This window comes from Lachnellula hyalina (assembly GCF_007821495.1).
Source record: "Lachnellula hyalina strain CBS 185.66 chromosome Unknown contig00065, whole genome shotgun sequence".
NCBI lineage: Eukaryota > Fungi > Ascomycota > Leotiomycetes > Helotiales > Lachnaceae > Lachnellula > Lachnellula hyalina.
The window spans coordinates 144,245-163,845 of NW_022157179.1; the positions used below are offsets into that span (position 1 = coordinate 144,245).

The 19,601-nt window shown below is 47.0% G+C and overlaps 5 protein-coding genes across 5 annotated transcripts; 4 read left to right on the plus strand and 1 right to left on the minus strand.

Annotated features, from left to right (window-relative positions):
- Window positions 1-940: 940 nt before the first annotated feature.
- nim-1_1 (G2-specific protein kinase) lies at window positions 941-2,670 on the minus strand (the record flags this gene model as incomplete). The annotated part of the gene is made up of 2 exons (XM_031149082.1): window positions 941-2,480; window positions 2,654-2,670. The coding sequence occupies 2 exons, from the start codon at window positions 2,668-2,670 to the stop codon at window positions 941-943; spliced, it is 1,557 nt and encodes a 518-aa protein (XP_031005400.1).
- A 1,015-nt stretch (window positions 2,671-3,685) lies between these two features.
- Window positions 3,686-4,734, plus strand: LHYA1_G004120 (Coatomer subunit epsilon-2; the record flags this gene model as incomplete). Its single annotated transcript, XM_031149083.1, has 4 exons — window positions 3,686-4,079; window positions 4,132-4,274; window positions 4,330-4,568; window positions 4,626-4,734. 4 exons carry the CDS (start codon window positions 3,686-3,688, stop codon window positions 4,732-4,734), a joined length of 885 nt encoding a protein of 294 aa, XP_031005432.1.
- A 1,192-nt stretch (window positions 4,735-5,926) lies between these two features.
- ptf1_1 (Pdp3-interacting factor) lies at window positions 5,927-7,130 on the plus strand (the record flags this gene model as incomplete). The annotated part of the gene is made up of 3 exons (XM_031149084.1): window positions 5,927-6,047; window positions 6,200-6,954; window positions 7,011-7,130. The coding sequence occupies 3 exons, from the start codon at window positions 5,927-5,929 to the stop codon at window positions 7,128-7,130; spliced, it is 996 nt and encodes a 331-aa protein (XP_031005395.1).
- Window positions 7,131-8,413: 1,283 nt separating this feature from the next.
- psd3 (Phosphatidylserine decarboxylase proenzyme) lies at window positions 8,414-12,058 on the plus strand (the record flags this gene model as incomplete). Its single annotated transcript, XM_031149085.1, has 5 exons — window positions 8,414-8,590; window positions 8,662-8,706; window positions 8,769-10,974; window positions 11,043-11,794; window positions 11,867-12,058. The coding sequence occupies 5 exons, from the start codon at window positions 8,414-8,416 to the stop codon at window positions 12,056-12,058; spliced, it is 3,372 nt and encodes a 1,123-aa protein (XP_031005431.1).
- Window positions 12,059-17,632: 5,574 nt separating this feature from the next.
- Window positions 17,633-18,615, plus strand: LHYA1_G004123 (uncharacterized protein; the record flags this gene model as incomplete). The annotated part of the gene is made up of 4 exons (XM_031149086.1): window positions 17,633-17,765; window positions 17,830-17,867; window positions 17,926-18,191; window positions 18,303-18,615. The coding sequence occupies 4 exons, from the start codon at window positions 17,633-17,635 to the stop codon at window positions 18,613-18,615; spliced, it is 750 nt and encodes a 249-aa protein (XP_031005430.1).
- Between the last annotated feature and the right edge of the window lie 986 nt (window positions 18,616-19,601).

A 19,601-nucleotide genomic window follows, 5' to 3' on the forward strand; every position in this document is an offset into this window, starting at 1 on the left:
AGCTCAACAGCCAGATTACGCTACTGTAAGTAGCACATCACCATACACTTCTCAGGCACATGGGTCATCTTCGAATTCCTACGAAATCCATGCTTCCGCACTTTACAGCTCTACTACAGCATCCTCCTACCCTGCACCTTCTTACCCTACAACCTCCTACATTCCAACATCCTCTCCTACACAAACAACTAGTTGAGCGCTGATTCTCAAATTGGATCAATGGTATATTCGTCGGAGAAAGACCTGCTAATGAAGAATGAAGTGTTCCAAAGAACGAGGGATGATGCGGGGTATACATCTTTGGTGCGTATCCATGCAATTGCTAGCACCGCTGTACTAACGCGAGAACAATAGCTTGTAAAACTATTTTTGTCCGCACTTCAGGCAGCTGTTACTAGCCCGGTTCCTTGATGTATGAATAATGGTAAAAGCCTTATTCTTAAGCAAAGCAGGGAACTGTTTGGTGGAAAAGGGGAAATTCTCTTCATTTCTTGTTCTCGATCAGAGTGTGCAAACTTCCGTTACGGCTTTATTACGGTGGAGCGGGCTTGATACGCCCTGCTTACCCAACAAAGGTCATTAAGATTACTTCCAGTACCTAGTATTAAATGCAGTCTTCTTCCACTTCATAAACTCGCATTACGTGTAAAACGACGGAGGGTTGCGTGTATAATAGCTTAGCGAGCACGCAGAATGAGGTGATTATTCTGGTTCAACAACACCTAGTTGATTGTCGATAAAATGTGAGGTTGAAAACTAGTCACGTGCGACTGCACTCGAGCGGATCCAAAATCGACTCGCTAACGGGTCTCTAGTAACTTTGATATGGAATGACACTGGACACTTCTATCGATCTTGAGCTATTTAAGTACAAAAAGAGAAGTTTGCAATAGTTTCAGCGCGAAGCACTATGTCCTTCATGATAACCGTGTTTAAAGCATCATTCGGGTGCAAAGTACTGGTGCTGCTTCGTAGCCCACTCTGGAAGCGGCGCCGCTTTTTTCTGCGTGTCAAAACCAGCATCATACTGTAATTGTTCAAATTTCCGTACAAATCCCACAGCGTCAGGTCGGTCTCGTGGATTCCAGTATGTTGCTCGCCGAATGGCTTCCTTCAACTGGGAGGAATAGTTGGTTGGAATGGTGAGGGGGTCCTTCAACTTTCGGCACTCAGTTCCCTGCATATAATCATTGGCGTTTATATCCTGCGGTAGGCGGCTGAAATCGCAATGGCCTAAAATGCTTTTACATTCAGCGAGGTTGAACATGGTAGCACCAAGTGCCCACATATCAGATTTCCGGCTATTTAAAGCTCCAGGTGGAAACATGTTCAATTGCTGATTGTTTTGAGGAAAGGGTGACCAGCAAAGCTCTGGTGCAATGTAACCCATTGTGCCAATTTTTGAGCCCTCTCGCTGGAATCGATCGCATAATGGATCACTGCTTGGACGGTCTTCACAAGCAAGCCCAAAGTCGCTTAGTACACAATAGAAGTACTTGTTAGAGCCGACTGTAGATCTCGATCGAAGGAGCACATTATCTGGCTTCATATCCCTATGAAGAATTGGCATCCAATTTGGTGGTGCTCTTGAATGCGGATTGTGGAGATGCCCAACCCCGGTTTGCAGGTAGGCCAGTCCATCTAATAGTCCTCCAAATGTGTGCCATACAAAGGCTTCAGGGGGTAGAATTCGTGGGAATACTTGTTTGCGTTTTGAGAATTCTCGAATAACCCCGTCCAAATCTCCGCGATCACAAAACTCAATCCAAACAGATGCCTCCGGGTTGTGGTTTTCGATAATGTAGGCAACCGAGTAACACGTCAAAGCCGCATGGTTGAGTCTACGGATCATCCTTATCTCGTCCTTTGCCATATCGACTTGATCCGCCTTGAACCTTTTTTCGATGTATAGCTTGTTGGGTACACCTTTGACTCGAACCACGAAGACACCTCCATTCATGCCGCCCTTAGTTCCATCGCCTGGATCAAGAACTTTCATGATCTCGAAGTAGTCTCGAATATTTTTATTCCCGATCGGCTGCCGCTTCATTTTGCTAATGTCCAGATTCTTGTTCCTTTGCGAAGAGGCGGCTATCCTGAGCTCTTTTGGAACATTCTTTGAGTGCTGAAGTAACGTTTTGTCTAAAAACCTGGGGTCTTGTCTGGATTTGATATGATTCTTGGGATCGTAATACAGTATTTGGAAAGTGTTTTTCGAATGGTTTGGTACGAGCTTGAGGATCCACGGACTAGGCAGAGGTCCGAGAGATGGATGAGTGTAGTGCTTCTCGGCCGGACGAGCGTCCCTGAAAAAATAAACGCGGTCTCCAGCGTCAGGGTCGACTCCAATGGCCCAGTCGTCGGGAAGACTCTGGTATTCAGGACAATCTCTTAGAGCATTCGTTCTAGCCCTCTGGACAGAGTCAGACATCGTCATCGGCATGCTGTTGAAAGTAATCGGGGCGAACTTGTTGATGTAGCTGGAGATGGTAGGGTGTGTTGTTTGATGGATATGATCCCGAACTACGCAAGAGTAATGTCTCTCTTATGTGCAAATTCGCATGGTTTTTGAATGAATCACTGAGACTGGGTTAGAGGGATTGTTGCTCCTTAGTGAATGGACTGATGGCTGCTCCTGTTATGCTGCACTCACAGACAACCGGAAGACATTGTCTACCGGATTGAAGTTATTATTGTATCATATTCAAGTTTTATAAAGGTTTTGAGCTTCTATATTCCGAGACAAATGAACATATGAATATATGAACATACAAACATACGAAAGCCGGAAAAAATGCTGTGTCAAGACATTTACCCTCTGCTACTCGTCAACAAAGCTCCCAGCAAGGAGCGAAGTAGATTGGAGGATACATTAGCAGAATCATTGGCCATAGCTCATACACGCGGTGAAATTGGAGCGCACGCACTTCATAGTCCTAGAAGAGGTACTGCGGCAGCTATGAGACTCGAGGACTATGAGCGTACCGATATTGAGGACCTCAAACGGCACACTCGCAGATACCGAAGGGAAAGCAGAAATGGAAATGGGGAACCGGAAAAGGAGCTCCAGCGTCCAGAAGAGCAAACGTGGGGAGAGTCATTCGAGTGGTGGCAGAATACATATAAGGGAACTCCATTGATGAGGTGCCTGGACGACTATGATTTCGACCAAGATCCGCTCTTTGCTAAATTGTACGAAGAAGTCCACATCCCCGTGGACGAGGTAGTTCTCTCGAGAAGAGAGGTGTGGCAGAATAGAGCATACTGGGACAATGTAAAAACTCAACTACAGGAAGACGACGAGGAAGAGACAGCCGACCTATGGCCTGATTTTCTGAGTGTGGATGGGAATGGGAATGAGGATGCTGGAAGGAAATCTATGTTTAGACTCGATGTTTTCATGCAACGGAACAGGAATTTAGACAAGTTGTGGCAGGAGAGAATAGCATTTGAGACGAGAGATGGAACGTTGAAATATGTAAATAAATGGCAGTGGTAGTGGAACTCGGAGCATTCAAGAGGAAGAGGAAAGAAGACTTTGGAGTGTTCCTTCTCCATGTCTTGCTTGTACAGTACTGCAGATCAGCAAATATAAGCTAGAAACCCACCTGCGGGCGCCTGCCTCAGGACATCTTCAAACACGTATCCCGACCACAATCACATCCAATAGCCCTGCCACTTCACCATGGATCCCTTTTCCGCAGAAGGCGAGTTGCTCAACTTGCACAATTACTTCCACCAAGGCCAATACCAGGAGGTCATTGATTTCGATACGGCCGGCCTTTCCCCCGAGAACGCCCTTCCAGCTCGTGTGCTCTCCCTTCGCGCCCAAATTGCCCTTGGACAAGCAGAAGATGTGATTGCAGATGTAGAGGGAGAATCAGAGCCTGATCTAGCTGCTGTGTGTGCGCTGGCTGAGCTTGCGGCTGGGAACGAGTCTAAGGCCTTAAAGATTGCGGAGAAGCTGGCGCAGGAATCTGCGGACAACTCTACGGTTCAGGTGCTTGCTGGCACAGTTCTACAAGCAGGAGGCAATAGCGAGGAGGCTTTGGCTCTTCTTTCACAACACCAGGGAAATCGTATGCCGCCCTTGAAATACATATGGAGGAAGATGCTAATCCAATGCTACAGTGGAAGCCGTTGCTCTCATCGTCCAGATCCATCTTCAACAAAACCGCACAAATCTAGCTATCAAAGAAGTCCAAGCAGCGAGAAGATGGGCCCAGGATAGTTTACTTGTCAACCTTGCGGAATCCTGGGTTGGCCTGAGAGTGGTAGGTTATATAGTGTATCCTATAAATTCCTCACTCCAACTAAGACATTGTACAGGGCGGAGAAAAATACCAGCAGGCATTCTATGTCTTCGAAGAGTTAGCACAAGCTGCATCAACCTCCTCGATTCAGAGCCTAGTATCACAAGCTGTTGCCGAGATTCACCTCGGGCGTTTAGAGGAGGCTGAAGCTGCACTCCAACAAGCTCTCGCAAAGGACCCCAAGAGCGCGGAAGTCATAGCCAACAGTGCTGTCCTAAACATAATTGCAGGCAAGGATGCTACGGAACTCATCAGGTACGTCTCTGTATTTTTATGTCTGGAATGCACGATTCCTAACGAGCAACGATACAGTGCCCTTTCTACGACTGCGCCAGAGCACCATTATCTGCAAGACCTTCAAGAAAAGAGTGATGTATTCGACAAGGCTGCTACAAAATACTCAGCGAAAGTCAAAGCATAGAATACCCCAAGATCGAATTAGGCGTTAGCGGGGAGGGGTTCACATGATGCTGTTTAGGTCAGAAATGGAAATTACGAAGCAGTTGTCACGATATCCAATTATTTTATCACACATTGTGCGGCCATACAGGTCTAGGTCCACGCCTGCCGAGTGCCTCTCGGAGATCCACAGCCGCAGACGCATATTGACATCACCTGTCGGAGTACGAGTGAGTGCATGCATGCATGCACTTCCAGACTTGCCCGTACCCCAAAACCATGAAGTTTCCGTAGCGACACTGGTATGCAGTGTGAACTGAAGCCCCCGCGAAATGTCCATGTACAAGCAGCGGAAGTGAGAGCCGCCCACACGACTGTAGAGTGACGCACTTTCATAACTGCATCTATACGCCGTACTATGAGGGGATCAACGCTTGCATCGTGCATCGTGAGCTTCAAAAATGACAAGTACGCATATGACTCGAACATTCTTCAAGGGGTGGCATCGCAAACTTTGACTTCCTATTGTCACCTTTGGATTCCTTCTTCAGTCAGTAATAGTAGACCAGAGGTGAAATTTGTGTTACTCTTCAGATCAAAGAATCAAAACCACAGATCGTCTTCATGGATCCCATTTCCAACCCCATCCTAAATGCCATCCCACATGCTTTTCCCCTTTTCCCCTCCGTTCCTTATCAGTTAGCCTGCCCCTCCCCTCCACACCAAAATTGCCCCACTTCAAGCGAGTTTTGCTTTGCCCTGGCCCTTGGACGACATCCAGACAACATCCCCAAAGCACAATGTAGTCATAGTGCTCCTCAGCAAGCGCTCGGAATACCTAATCCGTAGAAAATTTCTCCTGAAAGTTGGGTCGGTGAAGAGAGACCCCCTAGATCCCGTTATTGACCGACGCTATGTCAAAGTCTTTTCGTTATCATCGTGAGATTCGGAGCCAGGGATTTTGACTGGCTGGAGTGCGGTTGCTTTCTTGTACGGAGTATGTTCGTCATTGTTTCAGTACTCCGTACATAGCGAGGTATGCTTCACGAGAATAAGATAAGAGGGTCCTTGTTGCCCACATTTTGAATCCATCTATAAGCATATTCTCCAGTTTTCAAATCCCACCATCCCACCATTTACCATCCTACAAGCCTACATTCCACGGGTAGACAAAGAACCCCACCGTATTTGCCACTTTGTATAAGATATTCAAGATGCCTATCGCCATCACTCCTCCTTCAACAACGCCCACGCCCAAAGACGTTTCTTCTGTACTTAGAACAAGCATGCCCGCCATGGATATGCCAACGAAGCGGAAGATTATCTGTTTTTCAGGTACGCATGCTGATCCATTTCCGTTTCCGTTGATTGTATCTTATCTCGTTGCCGTGCAGACGCAGCAGGCGCCCTCCGTTTTCACTCCCTAATTACTCAAGCTTCATCAAATATCCTACTGAAATGGCCGTCCTAACACAAATACCCCCCAGATTTCGACGGCACGATCTTCATGCAAGACACCGGCCATGTCCTCTTCGACGCGCACGGCTGTGGCGTCGAGCGCCGCACGATGCTAGACGAGCAGATCAAGACGGGCGAGCGCTCATTCCGCGACGTCTCGGAGGAGATGTGGGGATCGCTGCATATCCCCTTTGACGACGGATTCCAAGCCATGGAGAAGACGCTCGAGATCGATCCGGATTTCCAGCAATTCCATAAATTCTGCATAGCGAATAACATTCCGTTCAACGTTATCAGTGCGGGGTTGAAGCCGATACTGCGGAAGGTTCTCGATTCGTTTCTGGGCGAGGAGGAAAGTAAGCATATTGAGATTGTAGCGAACGAGGCGGAGATTAGCGGGGATGGGAGCAAGTGGAAGCCGGTTTGGAGGCATGATACGGAGTTGGGTCATGACAAGGCGCTTAGTATTACGGAGGCGAGGAAGGAGGCTGAGCTGCAGTGCGAGGATGGCACGATTCCGCTTATTGTGTTCATTGGAGATGGGGTTAGTGATTTGCCGGCCGCGAGGGAGGCGGATGTGTTGTTTGCGAGGAAGGGGTTGAGGCTAGAGGAGTATTGTATCGAGAATGGGATTAAGTATATTCCGTTTGATACTTTTGCTGATGTGGAGAGGGAGGTGAAGGCCATTATGGAGGAGGATGAAAGGAAAACTGGAGGAAAGGGCGTCCCTGTTAGGTTCAATCCTAGGGCGAATATGTGGAGGAGGGTTAGCAGTCAGAATGCTGTAAGTGTTTACTGAAAGGAAGACAGATGAAAAATGGTGTGCTGACATTGATATAGGTCCCTCGGCTCGTTGCTGCTACTCCTAGCAAAGAGGAGAAGATGTTCTTGTGGCCAGAAGCATTCTCGGACTATCACCCAGGCAGCACGAGCACTATCACAGAGAGCGTGGCCACTTGATCTTGTTGCACTCGTTCCTATTCTAGTTTTCGCGGCATTGCTAGGCGTTGAAGGACTAAGCAACATCTATACTGTTGGGCGTTTTGATAATACCTAGATATACATATTAGACAGAGAAAGAAGAAACAATAGACCATTCGTACTGTACTTTTGCGCGGGGTTGCATCAGCCAAGGACCCTGGTGATACTTCGTTTGCGGCAAACCAGCCCTGCATTTGGGAGATTCTTGACCTGCTCCAAACGGGGTCAGATGCATGAATGACAAAATCTGGGATATGACCTTAGTGCTGGAAGATGAGCTGGCTCGAAGGAGGATGTGTTGTTGGTTTCCACGGGGTGGGTAATATATGTTCAATGCATGAGGCTCGATGGAGGGTTCATCCGATCAGCGGGGCTGGAGAAACTTCCACTCTCCATCTTTATAATAAGAAAGTACAAAGGCTTGCATGAAGTGATTATCAAATTGAAAATATACCGCAATATTATCAATGATTTAGACATCATATTCAATTCTGGCGCTGACTGAATCATTGCCCATTTCGGGACGGTGCCCAAACCGTTGACTCGAAGCACAGCTAACAGTAACAAATAACCAACTTACCTTCATATACTGCTTGGATAAATTTCATTAAGACATTTGGGGAAAGGTAGGTATAATAATTTATATTGACCCCGAACGTAGCTTCCGAAAGTTCTAGGAAATAACGCCGCGGGCTTGCATATTAAACTATGAGATGTCAAAATCAAGGATACATATTTGAAAACATCTCACTCAGCCGGATTTTTCGGATTCAAACATCCACTCTTTAATATCCAAGGTACATAAGGTGCCGCAACAATCAATGTGGGGTTGATCTAGGACATCAACAAACGATTCGGATCAACAAGTATTCTTCTCTATTTTCACCTTCATCCTCAGCGAGACACCAGGTCTATCCAAAATTCCATTCTCCATCATCTTATACAGTACACGGCTCGATGAATCTTTAAATAGCAGACTTACCCAGGCGGCCGACTAGCCCTACGATCAAATCCAAAGCCGGGAAGTATAAAAACCCCGCACTGCCAATACGGTATAGTATCTTGGAATTTCTTCAGCCAACCAACATCATCTATTCTGCCAAGAATCCTGCTCTTTTAGCTCCTACCCAGTCTCGCCAGTCCACAGCGTCAGCATCCTGAGAGCTGTCAGCTACGTCGCTCGCTCGCTCTTGGCCGCCCAGCGTGGTAGCACCGGTCTGCATTCACATTATATCCATACATACCTCCCCACCTTCGACAACATGGTCCGCAACATCCTCCCAAACCGCCTGAAATCATACACCAGCACCAGCACCAACAACAGTCGAAGCACCAGTCCAAATCCAGGCACCATGAAGAAGACACTGTCGGCAGGTATTGATCCCAACCCAGAGTTGGCACGGGCCAATGGGTTGATGCTAAAAGTGGTGGTGCTAAAGGTATGTTTTTATTATCTATCAACTGGGCAGGGTAGTAGAGGTGTGTCAATGGATAATGCTGATGGTTACAGGCCAGAAATCTTGCTGCGAAGGACAGGAGCGGTACTTCTGATCCGGTGGGTTTTCACAGCCTGAAAAGCTACAGTAGACTGGGCAACAATTAACCTTGGAACCACAGTATTGCGTCCTCACTGTCGGCGATACGAAGAGTGCTACACAGGCAGTTCCAAAGACTCTAAACCCCGAATGGAACGTCACAGTCCAGTTCCCAGTATCTGGTGTCAACTGCCTACTATTCGAACTCGTTTGTTGGGACAAGGACAGATTCGGGAAGGACTATCTAGGCGAATTCGACCTCGCCGTAGAGGAAATATTCTCGGGCGATGCTACGGAATTAGAACCACGATGGTACCCCCTCAAAAGCAAGAGACCAGGCGGCAAGAAGAGCAGCAATGTTTCAGGGGAGGTCCAGCTACAATTTACCCTCTTCGACTCTTCCAATGTCGCATCGCCGTCTGCACAGGTCTTGGAGAAATTCCGCGCACTCGCTGGGATTGATATATCTGATATTAGTACCAGTGCTCCTTCGACGCCCGGGCTGGTGGGTACTGCTGGTGGGGACGATGAAGACGAATATTTCGATGAAGACGAAGAGCCTAGCGATGAGACGGACGATCCTACAAAACCAGAATCTGCCGAAAAGAGACGACGGAAGTTAAGACTTCGCGGATTGAGAAAGAAGAAACAAACTGGTGCATACGAGTTCGGTGGTGGAAGTGAGGTTGTGGGCATCGTATTCCTTGAAATTGGCAAGATTACGGATCTGCCACCTGAACGGAACATGACGAGAACCTCGTTTGATATGGATCCGTTTGTGGTTGCATCTCTTGGAAAGAAGACATACCGAACTCGCGTTATCAGACACAATCTCAACCCGGTATTCAACGAGAAGATGGTGTTCCAGGTTCTCAAGCACGAACAGACTTACTCTCTCGCGTTTACGGTCATTGATAGAGATAAGCTATCTGGGAACGATTTCATTGCTTCGACAGTCCTCCCTTTAAAAGACATTACAGATACAGCCCCCGATGCAGATCCGGAAACTGGCCTTTATGCCTTGAAAGATCCGCCAGATGCCGCCGCGTTCCCAGTCGAAAAGAATCGGTCACGCTTCAAGTTGCCACTATCCAGGTCCTCCTCATCACAAAGCTTGAACAAACTATCTGCTCGGCCAGCTCTGACTTCCAATAGGTCTAGTTCTAGTATTATGCAGAGTACCAATACCTCTGGGACGACCACACCAACTCAGGGACTAGCTCCTACTTCCAACCCAGTAGCGGGCCTCCATCCGGGTGATAATGTACCAGCACCAAACGCCGTTGATGACGATGAGGGCTTCAATGGGCGCGGAGACCCTGACTTGCATCCATTCACGGTGCAATTGAAGCTCAAGAACTCTGAGAAATGGGAAGAGAAGCACAGTCCAGCTTTGTTCATCAAGGCCAAGTATGTCCCATACCCCGCTCTTCGCCAACAATTTTGGAGATCTATGCTCAGGCAATACGATACCGATGAGAGTGGGAGGATTAGCAAGGTCGAGCTCACAACTATGCTCGACACCCTGGGGTCGACATTGAAGGAATCTACGATTGATGGGTTTTTCAAGCGCTTTCCACACCACGCGACAAACAGCGGAGACGAGAATAATTCCGACTTGACCTTTGACGAAGCTGTGATATGTCTAGAGGACCAACTTTTAGAAAAGTCGAAGACCCAATCTATGGGTGATAAGGTCAGAAACTTGATGCCGGACAGCGCTGCTGTAAAAGCCCGTATTCCAGTACAACTAGGAGGCACACAAGGCCAAGCTTCAGCATCTTCATCTGAAATAACCTCAACGGATACTGAGAATCTACGGCCTACTGATCAGTCTCTTGGTGTCGAGGCACAAAGCGTCGAGGATCTCTCCACACCTGGTGAAGAGGGGGATTACTTGGACCGAGATGATCTCAACGACAAGGGTGAAGAGCATGTTGTTGAAATCAGAGAATGCCCGATCTGCCACCAGCCGCGGTTGAATAAGCGTTCTGATGCAGACATCATCACGCATATTGCCACTTGTGCCAGTCAGGATTGGAGGCAGGTCAACAACATTGTGATGGCTGGATTTGTTACTTCAAGCCAAGCACAGCGAAAATGGTATTCTAAAGTCATCACCAAGATATCTTACGGTGGCTACAAGCTTGGTGCAAATTCGGCAAACATTCTTGTACAAGACCGTACTACTGGTCAAATAAATGAAGAACGCATGAGCGTCTACGTGAGGTTGGGAATTCGGCTACTATACAAGGGACTCAAATCTAGAGATATGGAGAAGAAGAGAAGTATGTATAGCCTGATTTATACGTACCTAGCAAAAAGCCTAGCAAAACAGTAGCTAACACAACACCAGTTCGCAAGCTCCTCCGTGGCTTGAGTTTTAAGCAGGGTGTCAAATATGACGATCCTGCTTCGAAGGCGGAAATTGAAAAATTCATCAATTTCCATCAATTGGATATGAGCGAGGTGCTTCTATCGACCGAACAGTTCAAGAATTTCAACGAGTTCTTCTATAGGGCTCTCAAGCCAGGCGCGAGACCTTGCTCTGCGCCTGATAATCCGAGAATCATCGTTTCGCCTGCTGATTGCCGATCAGTGGTATTCAACAGGATGGACGAAGCTACTAAGATCTGGGTCAAGGGTCGTGAATTCTCCATCGAGAGATTACTGGGCAATGCCTACCCTGAGGACGCGAAGCGGTACACCAATGGTGCTCTTGGCATCTTCCGTCTCGCTCCGCAGGACTACCATCGTTTCCACATTCCCGTTGACGGCGTGATGGGTACACCTAAGCTTATTGAAGGCGAGTACTACACCGTGAATCCAATGGCTATTCGATCTGCACTCGACGTCTACGGAGAAAACATCAGAGTCGTGGTGCCGATTGACTCGGTGGCTCACGGCAGGGTTATGGTCATCTGCGTAGGTGCCATGATGGTAGGCAGCACCGTCATCACTCGCAAAGCTGGAGAGAACGTCAAGCGTGCTGAGGAACTAGGATACTTCAAGTTTGGAGGGAGTACGATTCTGACCTTGTTCGAGGAAGGAACGATGAAGTTTGATGATGATTTGGCGGCTAATTCGGCGACTGCATTGGAAACCTTGGTGAGTCGTTCTTTCCCTTGCTCTTTTTTCTTTTTTGGGAGGTGTGATAGTTGCTAATGATTATTGATATAGATCCGCGTAGGCATGTCCATCGGCCACCACCCTTCTCAAGGCCAGCATACGCCCGACATGCGCAAGAAAGACGAAGATATCTCCGATTCAGAGCGCGCGGAAGCTAAACGGAGGATCGAAGGTTCGATCCAAACTGATGGTGAGAGTGGCACTACTGGCAAGGTGCCGCCGGTTGCTAGCATGGCCGGATAGATGCCACTCTTTCCTCTTTACTCACATGCGATGTTACGGGCGGGGGTTTGAGGTGAGGTGATAGGAGACTTTGCATAGAAGATTCGACATTGAAGTGCTCGGGTTGGATGTGTTTTCATTTGTTGAAATGGGAGTGAAAGAGAGAAAAAGGTGTGATGATGGTTTTGTTGGTAACACATCCATAGTCCTGCCACTGGTATGGTCGGGTAGCGTAGCATAGCGAATTAATGCTTTAACGTTGTGCAAGTCTTTCTTTCTTTCTGACCTCTTTAGGTAGTGAGTAAGGCGAAGATGGATTGATGTAAACTTTTCATCAGTCTCAAATGATATATATCTCAAGCAACTAGGGAGGTTGACAGGTATCTGGTTCCAGACAGTAAACAGTGCTCACAAACCTGCCTACCTACCTGCTTAGAAGACAACTAACTGCTCATAGGTAGGTAGGTAGGTAGATCCAGTCATGCATGATCAGTGAGTGAGCCTCGGTAGGATTCAATGCCCGTTGTATGTAGAAGGGGGAGTGGAGTGGAATGGGAGCGGGGTAACACTGCAGTTTGTATTGTATTTAACCATCCGGGCCGATCAATCGAGTACATACAGTACAGATAAATACCTAGGTACATACAAATTTGTCTCGAAATGGATGCATGCATGCAGCCTAGCTACATTAATTAATCAAGTGCTTGGCTTGGCTTGGCTTGGCTTGGCTTGGAAGATTGGTTTAGTCATGCAGCGGGTATATGCATCAGCCTTACACAATGTATGTGCTGACTGGGCACGGAAATAGGCAAGTAAGTAGGGACGGTCCTATGAGATTGATATATGGCTGAAGATGTCGATGAAAGAAATGCGCGATTGGGGCATGGAATTCCCATGTCTTACGGTAGATATATTAGGGAGTATTAGGGAGTATTAGGGAGGGGTTTCATTAATTTATTGATAATGATGATCTTACTGGCGATATCATGTGGACATCGTGTGTGTATACCTTTTTAGGACCTGGTGGACGAAACAAATAGGATTTGCTTGGGAAGTACTCGTACATATGCCGCTGGTGACGTACTAGTGGTGCATTTTCTGGCATTAATTATATTACCGATATACAGTGTATATGTATGTATGACATCTGGGTATGTGAGTGGGCTTACGGTCGATCCAATAGAATTTGGTGGTTTTCTTTTTTCAGGGAAGTAGAACTTGGTTTTCTCGAACTCTTGAGAGTTGATACATAGCGTTCTATTCCTGTCTGATACTTACAGTACTTCTTATCCAGGAACTCAGTTGAGCCGTTTCGGAAAATGCCGATCCCGAGCTACTATTGTGAACAAATTCTGGGCTGAGCTGGGCTTGGCTGGAAGTCCCCGGGTGTTTCATTCCGTATCCCGGCCGTGCCGTACCGCAACTTGCGTTCTGCGCGTTCTGCATAGTAAGTTACTTCCTCATGGATATATTTGTATGTATAATTTAGAGGTCTTGTTGCATCAAAGGTGCAGCGTATACTATTGTAGCCTTAGACAAGCAAGTAAGAAATACACACACACTACAAATGCGTTTCCCTGTTCGCTCGCTCTACTAGATGCTGTAATATGCACCGCACCACCCGTACGTATGTTTTGGAAGCTGTAGAAACGAAACAAGGTGTGGGGTTTCAACACTCACCTGACTAAAAAGTCGGGCTTAGTTGGTGGAGGGGGGTGGAGCATTCCACTTTTGCGAGCAAGCGATGGAGTCTCTATTCTTGCAATATTGTATATGGGGGTGTTCGTATTAGGTACTCAATGATGACTTCGTTATTTCTTTGAGATGGCTGTGGTGAAAAGTTCTTTACGCACGTGGATATTTGGTAGAGTATGTTGAGGATGCAGTATTAGAGAAGTACCTAGGTTGCATATAAATTCCAGAAGCGATTTCTCCTATTCGACGCCAGCAATTAGTATCTCGTATAACAATAAAGAAATGCAAAGGGAAAGCAGCATAGGTAGTGCATTATAGTAGTGAGATACTGAGGACCACTTATTCTCTACTATGATCTTGATGAGAGCTATCTTTGTCTTTTGAGACACCAAGCTTTAAAGCTTCGAGTCCTCGTATCTCCTAGCTTTTTCGAGATACCTCCTCCTTAGAATATAAGATGAATGGTGAAATGTGGGCAGACATATATGGTTCCAAGATTTAGCCTAGAATCTGAAAGAATGTACTCGAGCATACATTCCTCAAGTTATTGATAGCTAGGAAGCACTTGCCCCCTATTCTCACACTGGGAGTGCATCTCTACATTGGCCTCACTTGAAGTTGGCTCGGTGATGAGACCTAGAAATTTATATCCTTGATACTGATTGTTTGAACGGGAATCGAAACTTTAGGATCAGCGTATCGAGCAAGCCTTGCTTAATCCGATAGCCAGAATCTTCCAGCGGGCAATTCATCTCATGTGTTATGTCAAAATTCGCTCACACCCCCTTAAAGCTAGAAGTACCGAGGGACGGACCGGTTCTTATTTAGAGGAGCGGGGAAAAAGGACTGTGATTGCATGGCTATTTAGCAAAAGGACCATCACCGCGGTCGCCACGTAAGGAAGCTTTTGTGGTTACTGTACTCACATGCATTTCCTAGATAACCTTATTGGGGGAACTATACTTTCTCAAGATGGAGGTTCTATAGAGCGCCGACAAGAGGCCCAGATTCTAGCTTCCTAAATGCAATCATATGTACTCATGGCATGGATCTTTCAGGGCGCTTGCTTTATATCAGTCCCTGCCAGACTCGCTGGCTTGAATGGTGGGACAGACGGCATTCAGCCAGCACCTCCTTATTCCATATCTGATACCTACAAATGTGCCCCTATTATAAATTCCGGTCAACACCCCAATATCAAGTCTAAATCAAAGTGCCCCGAAAGTGAAACACGGGGTGCCTCAAGTCTCTCTCTACATCTGCAAAAACTCTACGGAGTAGAGGATGTAACTTCTCGAAGACTCATGTCAAGCTGTATCTTCCAACTAAAGTTCTAAGGTGCATCATATACTGCAAGCCGAAGATTGCTACTCGGGGTCGGTCTGCGATGTCCTTACTGCAGATGAAACTTGGAGTGACTGGGGCTCTGGTATTGATCCAGGACTTCTGAACACCGCCACACGGTATAGTAAGAATCTCGGCGAGTTATAGGAAAATAGAAGATAGTACTTTCCAAATATGAGTAAATACTAATTCCAGCAGCATCTGAAGGTTGCGAAACGTGGGATGATATTATAAATGAACCCAAGGAGGGGGGAAATGAGGGAAGGGCAAAGAAGGCACGACCGCTAGATTCAAGAACAAGCAAAACATTCCACAAGATCCTTAGTAGAGGCAAATTGGGCTGCAAAGTATGCCTGTATGAGTCTGGTAAGGTATTGTTCGTCGGCAGGGGAAATCTCGAACAACCAGACATATTGAATATCACTCAGGCAAGCCATACTCCGTACGTGTTTTCACTTGATCTCCCTATCGGCTACTCCGTCCTTTCGTGGGAAGCATGAAATATGCATTGACCATCTCTAACTCACACTTGCCCCATATCGACCAGCTTGGCAGGCAAACTTACTCAACGCTACCAAACGACTCAAGTCATTGGCATGCGTGAAGTATCCCGGCATAAACGGCTTCATGATGGCTGCATCAGGAAAAACAATCTCATGACTCTTAGAACCATTTCAACCTTAGCTCCTTTTAACAGTAACTGAAACTCAAGACATCGATCAGAGTTCGTGAAGGTTTTGACAGATGCGAGAAAAAGTAACATTCGACGGCGCATGCTAATTGAGCTTAAAAGTCAGGAGATCCAAGCGGCGCATACACTTAAAATTCGACAACAAACAGGTTTTGTACGTTTGGGACAATTCCATTACCCCCCCGCAACTCTGGGATGTTTAACAATTTGGATGACTGTATCTGTACGAAATATTGATAGAATGAAGAAGGTGGGGGTTACGCCACTGATGACGGGCGGTACACAAGACACGAGGCTGGGACTGTCAATGAAGAAGACGGCACGGTACCTCCGTAGTGGGAAGGGTCCCAGAGCTCGAGTGAGACGATTCGGACACTCCATGAATGCCGGTATACACGCCTCACAAAGATCAGATCAAATGCACATAATACGGTACATACAAATCGGGAACAAGCAATTATTTCGATCTCGGCGGGTTATCGCCTCAGCCGCGCCGTAACTTGACATGAGAGCCAGCCTGCCAGGAAACGAATGGGAATAAGATCTACGAAGTTCTGTTAATGTTCTAGAGTTTCCCGCCAATCATCTAGTACGGAGTACGGACGTAATACCATGGTGTTCTAGACCAATCAGTTTAATTAGCACGTTCACGTTCTCCAGTTAAATGGGGACTTGGAGATGCAATTCGAACTTGGATATTGTACCTCCGTAAGGTTATACGAATTATCGAGTTAACCCCGCTGCCTGAAACCCTCTCTTACACTCTTAACATGCACACCACACCATCAAATACGAAACCATGCAGGTCAGAGTCGTACGGAGTACGCGTAGGAACAGGAGTATGTATGGCAAGCACGTGGCACTTAATAAGGAAGATCGTCTTATACACACGGCACACTGCCGGGAATAATAAGCTGACACTCATGTCAATAAGACGTCAACAATCGAGAGTCCGAAGGTAAATCTTGGTTTCTCCTCAACATAAATAGGACTGCGATACTGCCTTTGACGCGCCTGCCGCACTCTTGATAGCGATTCTATATATGTCTTTACTAGCTTTGGGAAAAGTCGGTCAAGAAAATAAATAGATAGGAAGAATTTGAACAAATGATTGCTAGAATAAGAAAGAAGAAATAGCCAAATGCAGAATAGTGAAATCGCCACATCTAAAAATACCTTGGCAAGCCTCTGTCTGTAAATTACTACTAAAGCACGCCAATACTTGTACCGTAAGGGTGATCTACTAGTGACCGGTACTTTGTACTTGTAGGTTCCCCACATGTTTGCGCGGACCGTGAGTAAGTGATCAACAGATCAGATTGCAGCATTGGCCGTCCTACTGTACCTGTACTTGTATAAACCTTTCCTCATTACGCACCAAAGTTACCGAGTAGGCATAGACAAGACGAGTTATCACTGGTGTACTTTTCTAAGATCATCGTTTGAGTACAGTAGTGCGCGAGACACGCACCTTTTCCGCTACCTTGGTGCTGGACACTGACACTTTAATCTGCCTTATCTGGAAGGATTCGTGAAAGCTTCTAAAGATAACCGCTGTGGCCTGGGCTGGGCTGGGCTGGGCTGGTGGGTGAAGATTAGATATATCCATTCTGAAATCTACCCGCGGCGTCAGAACTTTTCAGTACTGGAACTCTCAAACATGAAGAGAAGAGCCTGAGTGGGTTTGTGCCTGGCCCCCAATCCGCCGGCGGGTAGCCCCTGAAAGTGCGCCAGCTGAAGTTGAACCTCCTGTTGGAAACGAATCTTACTCGAGCTGAGCAGCCTCCTTCATCGCCTCCACCATCACCAGAGGCCAGAGGGAGCAAGTAACGAACAGCAGGAAGGGAAGCAGGCAGACAAACACGATGTTGAAGCGCAATGTTCGCGGAGGGAAACCCTCGGATTATCCGCGATGGCCATTCCATGGACTGCGATGCGCGCAACTACTTTCGTCGATGACCGTCAGTGGTATCATGGCGTACTTTATATATTACCTGAGTGAGTGCTCCCTCGTAGACTTTGTGCTGCTGAGACGACGACTAACGCGTTTTTCTCTTTCTAGAGAAAGAAAGTTTCCCTATTCCTTGGACGTTCATCGTGGTGCGTTTCCCCTTTTCTCGTCCGAACTTGGGCGCTTAACTGACTGTGGAATGTGCAGTTGTTTTCAATATCACTCGCGACGATCGCGTCCCTCCTCATTACAATCATCCTATATAACTTTACCTTCCTTTCCCCGCGCTTCAACCTGGGTTTGAACGGAGGCATATCATTTTTCTGGGCCATGGGCCTGGGGATGCTCTCCTGGTCCGTGAGCAGCTCCCACGTTCTGAATAAAGCCTGTACAGGCTCGGTCTGGGGTGGGGAGGCAGAGGCAGGTATATGCAGGGACTACAAAACTCTGTGGTCCATGACTTTAGTCGGCACGTAAGTAAAGTGCTTATCTCTATAACCCCTCAATCCGTTCACCCTGGCTGCTTTCTACGCACAGTGATCTTTAATCGAAATCATCATTTATTGACGTCAACCATGTCATAGGGTCTCTACCCTGCTTGCACTCGCTCTAGACCTCCAGACCTGGAAGAAGTCAACGAGACGTGGGGCATATGTTATGCCTGAAGACGATAAGGATGCACAGAAAATGAATGATCTGAAGAACCCGCGCGTGAGAGATGCAGGGTATGAAGCACCGAGAGAACAAGATGCTAATAAAAGCACGGGTTCAACTACGATATGGCAAGAGCAAGATATTGGATATCACAACCAGTATGGCGCTGAAGAGGCGCACGGTCCACTTGATGGTGAAGAGATAAAAGATATGCGCTATCAGAATCGGCACTTCCGTGACTGAAGAGCAATGCAAGGTGCTTGCCAAGGTGCTTGCCAAGGCGTAGAAAAAAAAGAAAGGAAAGGCAAATGAGGAAGGTAAGGGGTTAGGTCTGGCAGGTCCGGAGTATGTTACGGTGGGATGGTGGGATGGTGGTACGTTTCTGTGCTTAGGTGTTACTGGGGTTTTAATTTCGTGGGGTAAATAATAACAGGACTCTAGAGCAGATAGGTATCCAGCTCGCCCAATTTCACGATCGACTGCCGCCCACTGTTTTCCTATGTTCCAAAGTTCGTATAGCACCTTTCCTACTAGAGCTTTATGAAGTTCGGTTTCCCACTTGACGTTTAGAGTTCCCTCGAAGGATTTGTAGTTCGAACGGATGTTCGGAGGTGTCATTTTTAAGCATGAATTCTGACTTCTCCTACCGTTGCAACCCACTACCGCAAATTACCTTTTATGTGGGGAAACCTGCATTCATTCACAAGGTGATCTACGGAGGGGCTTCTGAAGGATTCAATTCCATGTTCATGACAGTACAGTACTGTACTGCAGAGGATGGGGTAAATACTGGGACTTCAAGCGAGAGCCTAGAATTTGCAAGTCTGTTGCTATTGCCACGAGAACCGCTGGTTCCGCCCCTTGTATACGCGTTTGCGTTTACACACTCCGTCTTCTCCGTCTCTTAGAAAAGAATGGGAGGATCAATAAGATGAGGCAGATGATCTACGAACCCATGTATGAGTCTAAGATTCGCCATGTGGTTTTCGCAAGAAACGGAGCTTGGGAAAAGTCGGTTCAGTACAAGTGTGTTTCGGCCACTCGGCCACGTTTTCGTCATCGAAAGACAGACTTCGCGAAAGGTTCGCGAGATTCAGAATACAAAACCTCGAAGGATCCCATTCCCGTTTGGCGAGGGATAAGGCAGGGAAGGGAACGGGTAGCAATGATAGACAATTCTTATTATAGCTGCCCGTCTCTCTGTTGATCTTAATGTTCCATGAATGTCG